The sequence below is a fragment of the Periophthalmus magnuspinnatus genome, chromosome 17 (assembly GCF_009829125.3).
Source record: "Periophthalmus magnuspinnatus isolate fPerMag1 chromosome 17, fPerMag1.2.pri, whole genome shotgun sequence".
Taxonomy (NCBI): domain Eukaryota; kingdom Metazoa; phylum Chordata; class Actinopteri; order Gobiiformes; family Gobiidae; genus Periophthalmus; species Periophthalmus magnuspinnatus.
The window spans coordinates 14,913,220-14,924,912 of NC_047142.1; the positions used below are offsets into that span (position 1 = coordinate 14,913,220).

The 11,693-nt window shown below is 39.6% G+C and overlaps 1 protein-coding gene across 1 annotated transcript; it reads left to right on the plus strand.

Moving 5' to 3' along the window:
- Positions 1–16: 16 nt before the first annotated feature.
- On the plus strand, positions 17–11,344 carry best4 (bestrophin 4). Its single transcript, XM_033982246.2, has 10 exons — positions 17–53; positions 997–1,157; positions 2,986–3,086; positions 4,099–4,332; positions 4,711–4,865; positions 5,504–5,581; positions 6,223–6,375; positions 7,830–7,910; positions 8,902–9,056; positions 10,881–11,344. Exons 2-10 carry the CDS (start codon positions 1,006–1,008, stop codon positions 11,131–11,133), a joined length of 1,362 nt encoding a protein of 453 aa, XP_033838137.1. The 5' UTR covers positions 17–53; positions 997–1,005; the 3' UTR covers positions 11,134–11,344.
- Positions 11,345–11,693: the final 349 nt, after the last annotated feature.

The window sequence follows — 11,693 nt, forward strand, 5'->3', positions numbered from 1 at the left end:
GGAAGAGCTGTTTTTCCCAGGACACCTCCACCTGCAGGACACCTCTCCCACAGGTACGAACGCTTCAAGATTTAAACAGAAAAGGGAAGAGTTCTGTTTATTTTCCTTTAATCATAATATTGTATCAGAGGTGGGTAGAGTAGCCAAAAATACTCAGGTAAGAGTAACATTACTTCAAAAACAATATTAGAAGTGCAAAGTAGTAGTCCAAGAAAGAGAAAGAGTTAAAAATTATTTGTGAAAAGTACTACCGGTACTCAAGAGTAACTTAAAGAGTAACATCTGATTTAGAATTTAAAGTGAATGTAACTGGAAGGACAAAACATTAAATAATGCACAAAATCTGGTATTTTCGAAGAGTGACACAAACATGAGACAAATAAAATCATATCTGAAGGAGAGCTGGTCAAATCATTTTCAAATCATTTCATATTGTCAACATTAAGCTTCTGTCACTTGTAGATTTACTCACAGTGGGAAGAATCACCAAAACTTTTACCCAAGTACTGTAACTTGAATAAAAAATATTATGTCAAGCAAGAGTATAAGTGCGCTGCTAAAAAAGTACTCAGAAAACTACAATTTCTTTAAAAGGGTCATAAAAATGCAAGTACCCACCTCTTTTTGTGTCAGCTTGTCCTATGGTTTGTTTAACTTGTGTATTACAGCTTTCCCCCTTATTTTATTTATATTGCATATTACTTGTCTAATGTATTACTAATACCTTTGAATTGAATTTCTGTGACCCAGCTTTTCAAAAATGTTTTCTGAGTCATGTTTGTCTCATGAATATGTTATTTCTTGTCCTGAAATGTTCCACACTATGGCATTAAACTTATTTATCTAGCATGTATTCAACATCACATCATGAGACTGGACTTTTATGCCATTTTGTGGAATATTCCTGGCTAAACAACACAATCTTCATTGAGACTAGAATGTTTCAGACCCTCCACCAGAAAAGTTGCAGCTTTAAATGTGTTCACTCTCCCTCAGCTGGTTACCATGACGGTCTCATACTCTCTGGAGGTGGCAAACGCGCGGTTCTGGGGTTTCTCCAGACTTCTGTTCAGGTGGAAGGGAAGTATCTATAGACTGGTCTATAAAGAGTGTGTGGTCTTCTGTGTGGTCTACCTCTTCTTCAGCATCTTCTACAGGTACAAAGAGAATGCATGAAGTAGTACAATTCTATTCTATTTTATTTTACTTTTTTTTTTTTTACAACGGCAAGAGAGACAAGATTTGGGTTAACAGCATGTTAACCCAAATCTTTGTCAGCATGTTAACTCAAATCTTTGTTCATCTGTGGTTGCTGCTATCATAATGCTTTTAAGTTTATCACACAGCTTTTGGTGCAGAGAAGTAAGAGTGTATTTTCCCACAACAAAAATATTTTATGAAAGGGCCTGTACCTGATTTATAAATGGTCTTTACATCATACATCATAAAAGTAAAAACAGCTAAATAAGAAAACTGTAATATGTATCAAGAAACTATCTGACAGGGTCTCATTTTTTCAACCAATCAGACCCATTGTTACTAATAAACATGAAAAACACTTACCTGACACTATCCCAGACACCTGATCCTGTCATGGTGCGTATTCAAGGAAATAGCAGAGATTAGAAAACTGTAAGGAAACAACTGCATGACATTATCCCAGACAGTTGTTTCATTTTCATGGTGCAAAACCTACAGAGATGATAGAGTAGCCAAAAATTGTACTCAAGTAAAAGTAACATCCGGTTTGGGAACCACAGGATCTCATCTCTGCTGTTTGCAGATGATGTTGTACTGATGGTTTCATCGAGCCAGGACCTGCAACATGCACTGGGGCGGTTTGTAACCGAGTGTGAAGCGGTTGGGATGAGAATCAGCTCCTACAAATCTGAGCCCATGGTTCTCGACCAGAAAAAGGTGGCGCCCTCTCTGGGTGAGTGGACAGTCACTGTTTCAAGTGGAGGATTTCAAGTATCTGAGGGTCTTGTTCACGACTGAGGGAAGAATGGAGCGTGAGATTGACAGCTGGATCGGTGCATCATCTGCAGTGATGTGGTCGCTGTATTGGACTGTTGTGGTAAAGAAGGAGCTGAGTCAAAAGGCAATCTACGTTCCTACCCTGACCTATGGTCATGAGCTATGGGTAATGACCGAAAAGACAAGGCCGTGAAGACTAGAGGTTGAAATTAGTTTCCGCCACAGGGTGGCTGGATGCTCCCTTAGAGATAGGGTGAGGAGTTTAGTCACACAGGAGGAGCTCGGAGTAGAGCCGCTGCTCCTCCAGGTTGAGAGTTCTGGATGCCTCCTGAACGCCTCCCGGGGAGGTGTTCCGGGCATGTCCACTTGTAGGAGGCCCTGGGAATGACCTAGAACATGCAGGGGGGACTATGTCTCTCAGCCGGCCTTGGAGTCCCACCAGAGGAGCTGGAGGAACTGTCTGTATTGAGGGAAGTGTGGGAGTCACTGTTTAGACTGCAGCCCAAGTGACCTGGCTCTGGATAAGCAGAAGAAAATGGATGGATGGAAAACATTAAATAATGTACAAAACTGGTAAAGATAGACACAAAAATGAGAAAAATGAAATCATATCTGAAGGAGCGGTGCAAGAAACATATCTTGTGGTATCATGAAGCGGTAATTTTCAAGTAAACAGCTATTGTTTACCTTTTCTTCAGTAGAGACTGGCAAATCCAGAGCTGAAATTATCAAAATGATTCTAGTGCAGGTGTATGGAGTTTCAAAACACAGTGGAGAACTTCCTGTATTAGCACATGACATCACAAGGTGGAGCAGAGTGTTTTCTGTTTTTTGTTTGAGAGAAGAACTCAGGTTAAATATGCAGGATTTTTGTGTTAAACAAGTGTGAATAAAACTAAACACAACTCCAGGTCTGTTTGTGATGAGGAAACAACATTATAACATAGATCATAACATAAATCATAACACAGTGTAATATGGGATTTTTAATCTTTGTATCTCCCTCAGATTTCTGTTGACTCCGCAGCAGCAGGACCTGTTCGAGCGTGTTTCCCTGTACTGTGACCAGTTCACCAACTCTAACTACATCCCTGTGCTCTTTGTACTGGGTGAGGCATTACGCATCTGTCAATCAAGTCAAATCATCTATCTGTTAGGTCAGGCAGCCAACAGTAGTGCTTTAAATGAGAAATTAAGACCATTGCTATGGCGATAAACTAAGCCTGTCACAATAAATAATATATCAACTTATCACCGTAGATGCCATCTTCATTGGGGTTGTATTATTTTATGGAGCTGATGATCTTGTTGGTGAACTTTTGACAAATCAACCTACTTTATATCATGTTTTAGGAGTGACTCTTTTCTCAAATTCTCCATTGAAAGGTATGGGATTTCTGCTTAACCAAAAGTGCCACCACAAAGAGTGCAGTTTAGAAGCATTTAGAGGCAAAAGTGGGCGTGGCAGAATAACGGCAGTAGAGATAAGCAGGTCAAGACACCAGGCCAACTGTTACAGGTCAGAAGTGGAGGTTATCCTGCTCATATAAGGATGCACAGGGTTTTTAGCAATGACAATTTTTTTGTCATCTTAAATATACCTGGAGTTGTGTTTTGTTTCATTCACACATGCACACAGAACACACAAACTGAAAACAAGGCACCTTGTGATGTCATTAAGTGGTAATACAGGAAATGCTGTTTTTTAAAACTCCATATGCCTTCACTAAAATAATTTTGAACATTTCAGCCCTAGATTTGCCAAACTTAGAAGCTGCAGCTATTGTTTTAGCCTCATTCAAACTGCCTCTCTCCTTGTGCACCAGCAAATATTAGAGACTTTCTATTGACAATCTCAACTGTGCAAAAGTAAAATATTCAAAAATAAAAGCAACAAGTTAGGTTTTTTGTAGAATATTGAAGAGTAAATCAGTTCAGTTGAGGCCAAGATTACTCAAACATGTGTGGACATGAAACAAAACACAACTCTGGGTATGTTTTTGATGATGTAACAACATCAAGTCATCATCAATGACTTATAGCTCACAAAAGTCAATTTCATGTGATAAAGGACCTTTAATCTAAGCTATCCTCATGTATCCTTTTTTTTTGGCCTCACAGGTTTCTATGTGACCCTGGCATTTAACCGCTGGTGGGGGCAGTATACCTCGTTCCCTCTGCCTGATAACCTCATGATGGCGGTGTCTGGGAACGTACATGGCTCGGACACTAGGGGGCGCCTATTCAGACGGACTCTCATGAGATACGCAAACCTGTCCTCTGTGCTCATCCTGCGCTCCATCAGCACCCGCGTGCACAAACGCTTTCCCACATTGCATCACATCGTAGAAGCTGGTGAGGAGCAGGGCTGTGCTTTGGTCTTGTGGCCACTGAGTAACCCCAGTGTACTTAGGCCTGCAGACATTTTTATAATGCAATAATTTTACTTCCCAGATGTGATATAGATCGAGTAATGCCATAACTGTTACCTAGCAACCATGATATAAACAAACACGTGTCTAATCAGTGAACTGCATGTTTGTCTATGGCAGAATGTTCAACTGTTACCATGGAGACTCAATGCACACATTAGCAAACACTGTGAAAAAAGTCTGACAACTTAAGGAAAAATACAAAATGGATTTAAACAACACATTTTCAGGAGCCAGATGTCATACCTAGGAAAACATGAAAACCTGTCATATGCACTGTAAAAACCTAACTGTGTTGCAGGCTTCATGACGGCCCAGGAGCTGCAGCTCTTTGACTCTCTGCACTCGGACTATAACAAATACTGGATGCCTCTGACCTGGTTCTCCAACTTGGCGTCCAAAGCCAGAGAGGAGGGGCGAGTTAGGGATGACATCGCACTCAGACTGCTCATGGACGTGAGGCGTTTAATGTTAATCTGTAATCAATAATACTGCACCTGCTTTTAAAGTTAAAACTGAACATCTCTTATATGCATTTTCATAGTGATGTTTGAGAGTTTTATGCTCCACTTTAGTCCTGGTTTAGTCCTTAGTTTAGACCTGGTTTAGTCCTGGTTTAGCCCTTGTTTAGTCCTAGTTTACTTCTGGTTTAGTCCTTGCTAAGATCTGATTTAGACCTGGTTTTATCCTGGTTTAGTTCTTGCTAAGACCTAGTTTAGACCTGGTTTAGTCTTGGTTTACTCCTGAGTTAGTCCTTGTTTAGTCCTTGTTTACTTCTGGTTTAGTCCTGGTTTATTTCTGGTTTAGTCATGGTTTACTTATTGCTAAGACCTAGTTTAGTCCTGATTTAGTCCTTGTTTAGTCCTGGTTTAGTCTGTGTTTAGTCCTGGTTTAGTTCTGGTTTAGTCCTTGTTTAGTCATGGATTACTCTTTGCTAAGACCTAGTTTAGTCCTGGTTTAGTCCTTGTTTAGTTCTGGTTTAGTCCTGGTTTAGTACTAGTTTAGACGTTGTTAAGACCTGGTTTTGAGCTTGGTTCAATCCACGTTTGGTCCTAGTTTAGTCCTTATTTTTTGCATTTCTGTTGTCTCTCCAGGAGCTGAACAACTACAGAGCCAAATGCAGCCTTTTGTTTCACTATGACTGGATCAGTATCCCTCTGGTCTACACACAGGTACAAACAAAGGGGATTTAATACAGCACTCTTAAAGGGCCTATATTGCACAATTTCTGATTTATGGCATAATGTTGCTTCCTCATCATAAACATACACGGTGTTGTGTTTTGTTTCATTCACACATTTAATACACAAATCCTGCATATTTATCCAGTGTTCTTTTCTTAAACTGAAAACACTCGTCCTTTCCTATCATCAAGTGGTAATACAGCAACTGCTCCACTGTGTTTTTAAACTCCATACGCCTTCAATAGATTCATTTGGATCTTTTCAGCCTTGGATTTGTCTAACCGTGATACCTTTAGCCTCATTGAAACTGCATGCTTCAACAATCTTAACTGTGCAAAACGTATAATGAAGATATTTAAATATAAAAGCAACAGGTTGTTTAAGGTTATTCTAGACCTAAAGCTATTCAGGAAAGGTTCATTTTCGTCCTGTGAATTTGACTTTTTTTGGGGATACAGACAGCCTAATAATAGAGGATTACTAAAACATGTGTGAATGAAACAAAACACAACTCCAGGTATGTTTTTGAGGAGGTAACAGCATTATAACATACCTAAAAGCTCACATGAGTCTTTAAGGGATAAAAGTGTCACAAATCTTGATATCTAAAACAGTGTTAAATTGTGCAGGTGGTGACGATCGCTGTGTACTCATTCTTTGCCTTCTGTGTGGTGGGGAGACAGTTTCTGAACCCTGCCAAAGGATACAAGGACCACAGGATCGACATGTACGTGCCTGTGTTCACTCTACTGCAGTTTTTCTTCTACGCCGGCTGGCTCAAGGTACTCCCATTCGCTCGTACTGGAGCTACTGTGTAGAATGGAGTTTAGGGAACATTATATGCAGAGAAAGGTGGGGTAGCCAAAAATCATACTCAAGTAAGAGTAACGTTACTTCAGAATAGTGTTACTCCTGTAGAAATACAAAGTGTCCAAACAATTCAATTCATGTTATTTTTCATTTTATTTTTGTAACGCCCAAAATCACAACAACAGTTGTCTCGAAGGGCGTTCATGTTTTGGTTGATGGAGGAAAACCGGAGTACCTGGAGGAAACCCATCCAGACACGGGGAGAAACATGCAAAACTCCACACAGAAAGGCCTGGGCGACCCGGGGATCCAACCAAACCTTCTTGCTGTGAGGCATGAGTGTTGCCACTCAGCCACCGTGCTGCCTACACACAAAAACAAACAGGAAAAATCAAACAACAGGAAAAATCAGACAAAACAAGAAAAATCGGCCAGGCAAAGAGGAGGGAGGGGGGCGGAGGAGGGCCAGGCGAGGAGGAGGAAGACCAGAGGAGGCGGAGGAGAGCCGGGCGAGGAGGATGAGAGCTAGGCGAGGAGGAGAGGGAGGCGGGTGGAGGAGGGCGGAGGAGGGCCAGGCGGGGAGGAGGAGAGGGTCCAGCTGTCATCGGGGCATCTGAAAGAGTTACACTCCACAGGGGGAGTGGGACAGGGGACAACATGTGTATAGCATTGCTGATGAGAAAATAGGAGGAAGCAGAGGATAGTGCTCAGGACTCCCTCACTAAGTAACCTGGTCATAAGCTATATCGAAGAGGAAGGTTTTAAGCCTGGTCTTAAATACAGAGACTGTGGGGGCCTGTTTAACATCAGCAGGGAGTTGATTCCATAGCACAGGAGCTTGGTAACTGAATGCTCTCCCTCCCACTGTACTTTTGGACACTCTAGGAACCACTAATAGTCCTGCATTCTGAGAGCGGAGTGCTCTGTTTGGCTGGTACGGGACAATAGCATCTTGCAGATAGGATGGGGCCAGACCGTTTAGGGCTTTGTATGTCAGGAGGAGGACTTTGAATTTGATTCTAAGCTTGACAGGAAGCCAGTTATTCAGTTAAGAGGAAAAAAGTATTTGGAAAAACTACAACTCAAGATAGAGGAAATTAAACTGTTGGGACGTAACATCTGATTTATAATTTAAAGTTGTAATGTAATTTATAAGGAGAAAATATTAAATAATATACAACATTTGGTATTTTCAAAGGATAGACACAAAAAGAGACAAATAAAATCATGTCCAAAGAAAAACAAATGTTCAAATCATTTCGTATGAGGCAAATATTACTCAAGTAGGAGTAAAAGTATGCTGCTAAAAAGTACTTTGAAAAGTACAATTTCTTTACTTTACTTTCTTAAAAGAGTTACTCAAGTAAATGTAACTGAGTAGATAATACTACCTATGTCTGATTATATGACTATATAAACTGCACAGGTTGGAGAGCTGATCATTAACCCCTTTGGTGAAGATGACGATGACTTTGAGACCAACCAACTTATCGACCGCAACATTCAGGTAATTTCAGAAACACTCTTTGACTCATGCAAACTAGTGTGACAATGGAAAGGCCCTTCTTTTGCAACCAGCTATTGAGTGGCAATGTAAGTTTAGTGTCTTGCCCCTGGACACAACGACAACTCACACCTGAGTGAAATTTGATCCTGTGGACTGGTTGGAAATGGAACAATGCCCTGATTCTCTGTTGACATGTATTTTTTATCTATATGGTTGAAAAAGGCAAATAAATATAGCATTTTTCCAGTGAGACAAGCAGGTGACGGACTTACCACCAGAAAGCTTACCAAGTGCAGCTTTAAAGAGGGGGGGTTATTGTTATTATGTTTTTCCTTTCTACCATGTTATAACATTGTTCCCTCATCAAAAACATGCCTGAAGAAGTTTTACATGTCATCCATGCTTGTTTCAGTAATTTTGCTATCTCTCTCAGCCCTATTTGAACTCTCCTTGAGGCAAATGATGAAAACTGTACACAACAACTTAAAAAACCTGATGCGGTGTGCAGTATTTTCATTAGTGGGATGCACGCTGACCGTGTTGCAATAGCGCTGTGAAGGAGGAGCACAGGGAGCAAAAGGAGGGAGGACTTAGAGCGTCAAACACAAAAGTAAAACTTATTAAAAAATGTAATACGTTGTTTTATCTAGTATAGTATTATCTACTGTGCCTAGTCCTTTGTGGCAAGTTTAGTGCAAACTAGGTTCATTTGCAGCTTTCTGGTAACCCTAACCCTAACGCCAAATTTGTCCGGCCTTCAGTGGACTCTGCATGATGACATTACACTCGACTGTCCTTATTACAGCCAGGTATTTCTGATTACAAACAAGTGTGGAGACATGTTAGACCAGTCACACTGTTCTTCATAACTCCAGACGTCCCCCTCACTCTCCTCTTTAGACCTCTTTAGACCCCCCCTATTTAAAATGTGTTTGTGGGACCTTAGGTGTTTAGTCCTACTTTAAATAGCCCTGGTGTTGTTGTGCTGCAGGTGTCCATGTTGGCGGTTGATGACATGTATCAGAGCCTGGCCCCTCTGGAGAAGGACAAACACTGGGCTCAGAGATACTTCTCTGTCCCCTACACTCTGTCCACAGCAGCAGAGACGCTCACACCAGCGTTTAAAGGCTCCACCTACGACATGAGGTCAGCAATACACATGCATATAAAAATAGGCACTGACTATTCACATTCTAACGCATTTCTTGATTAAATTTGCCTTAACATATACATTTTCACAACAGATATTATAGTTCAGCCCTTTTGAAAGGGTTTTATTCATTTTTAAAGTGTAACTAAACACTAAATCCACTCCTTTTCACTTCTAAACTGTGTACATTGTGTTTTAATAGCATTATCTACTGTTCCTAGTCATATTTAACTGCTTTAATGAAAATTAGGAAAAATTTAAGAAATTTCAAAAATGTCTAAATTTAAGGTTTTGCTGCCTTCAGTGGCCAATGCTGTTTAAAGTAGTTGGTGACTTAACGAAAGACTGATTACTGATTTTATTTTTAACAAATGAGTTTTTCTGATTAACAAACACCTGGCTGCAGTGGTGGAGTTTGAAGTGTGGATAACTGTTAGACCAATCATACTCCTCATTCCTCATAGACTCTACCCCTCCTCCTCCCTTGCTCTCCCCTTTAGTCCTTCAGGTACGGCCCAGTTTAGCAGTTCTATTTGAAATGTGGTTGTGGGCGAAGTTTAGTGTTTAGTCCCACTTTAACTTTGCACTAATCATTATTATTTTTAATATTTAAACTTAGAGCCGACTCATCTGAGGTACAGTACGTGCAATCTTTGCCCAAATATGACACTTACTGATAATGAAGCCATACCAGATACTTTCACTGAAACTAGGCCTGTCATGTTAGCATATTTTGAAATATAAGATATACACGATTAACAATAATATTGAAACCAAATTATGTGTCTGACTCAATAACTCTAAAACAGGGTTATTCCAGTAAAAAAAAAAAATCTAAATTAACCATGCCATCAAAAAATGGCTCCAATAAGTAAATAACAGAATGTCAGGCTGCAAAATTAATCGTAGTCAAACAATGCAATTTGAATGGATGCAATTAGCAAATTGAAAAGGCTCCAATGTTTGAAATACCATAAACTCCAAAAACAGCAAAATCTCCCGTCTTATTCTGCATAAAAGCTGCTAAACCTGTAGTTTAGATCTGTGCAAACATGTTCTGAAATGTGATTATTGCATTAGTTTGTCCGTTAATATTTCAGTCTTTTTGCCAATTCTCCTGGATGCCTTTAAAATGTGAACTTTGAACAGAAGTCTATAATTCAAACAAATCACAAATCTAATCACAATGCTCGTGCAGCCCCAGCAAAATAAGTTGTTAGTTTGTATATATAATGAGTCATAGAAGTTATTTTATTCAACCTTTCATGGCTCAAATCTAATTATAGTACAAAAATAATAAAAAATCCCGCATTAGTACAAAGAAAAAGTACCCAAGATAAATATTGTCCCCCCTCAAAAAAGCTGTTGTGCCATCTATCATCTCTCAAATGATAAGCACAATGAAAACCACTACACAGTGGAAAATACTGTCGGACTCCATAAAGTCATGTGTCACAATGAAAAGCTTTGAGATTGAACTAAAAAAATCACTTAAAGAGCACCCAAAATGGTAACCATTCATCTCTTTAGGTTACGCTCCAATGGTTCTGGCTCTGTATGTATGAATATGTGTATGTGTCTCTGTGTGTGGGCAGGTGGGGGAGTTTTTATGCATGTATACTTTTAGTGTCACTTGTCAATGTTTTGTCAAATGTTTGTAGGTAAATTAGCCCAATGCATCAAATGGCAATGTTCTAATTGTACATGGTACCTTTAAAAAAAATAAAAATAAAAATAATTCAATATAGTAATTGTGACAGGCCTAACCGAAAACTATGAAAATAATAACTAAACACGTTTTGTTGTCTGACCTTTTCCAGGATGAGTGCAGAGGACCTGGAGACTTACCCTGTGGATGCAGATGGTAAAACTCACTATGTCTCTCCCAGAGGCTCTTTGGGTGACGGACTGACCCAGTTTGTGCAGAAGACTAAAGGGATTCTGCGTGGAGCCAGTCTGCCCTCTCTGCTCGATATATCGTCCAACCAAGAGGAGCACAATGGAACTGACCTGATCAATCACAAACCAGAGACAGACAGGCTGGTCACCATTGAAATAACACAAAATGATTAAAGGTGCTATATTTTTCAAAGCTGACTATTGTGAGCTTTTAATTGTGTTGGAATGCTGTTATCTCATGAAATACATACCTGGAGTTGTGTTTTGTTTCATTCACAGTCTGTCTACATCTCCAAAGCTCAAAATGCTCCATCAGACCATCAGTCTTTTATGAAATTTATTCATAAATCGAATATTTTACAGCAATGATGTATGTAACTTTTTTGCCACAAATACACTAAAATAAAGGTTGTTTTGTTTTCGTTATGGGTGTATTTATTGCACTGAAACATGTCCTTACTGTGAGAGGGCTTGCATCTCCACAAACCTGAGATGAGGGCTTCCTTCTGCTATGGAAATGTTGTTAATTTGGCTATAATATAAATAATAACCTAATAACATAATTTAGGGAGAAAGTTCTGAAGTATGGTTATTTCCACGGAATTATGCAGTTGACTTTCCACCTCCAGAAGGTTACTATCACTTTAACCTTAATAAAATAAAATAAAAGTAATAAATAAAACGTTTTTCCACATCTTTTGCTAAAATGTGACCAGAAAGACATATTCAAACAA

Excerpts from the sequence above, each read along its gene's own strand:
- best4 (XM_033982246.2), top strand. The coding sequence starts at position 1,006 with ATGACGGTCTCATACTCTCTGGAGGTGGCAAACGCGCGGTTCTGGGGT. Across the intron at positions 4,866-5,503 it reads CACTCAGACTGCTCATGGAC|GAGCTGAACAACTACAGAGC; the intron begins GTGAGGCGTTTA and ends TTGTCTCTCCAG. Across the intron at positions 9,057-10,880 it reads GGCTCCACCTACGACATGAG|GATGAGTGCAGAGGACCTGG; the intron begins GTCAGCAATACA and ends GACCTTTTCCAG.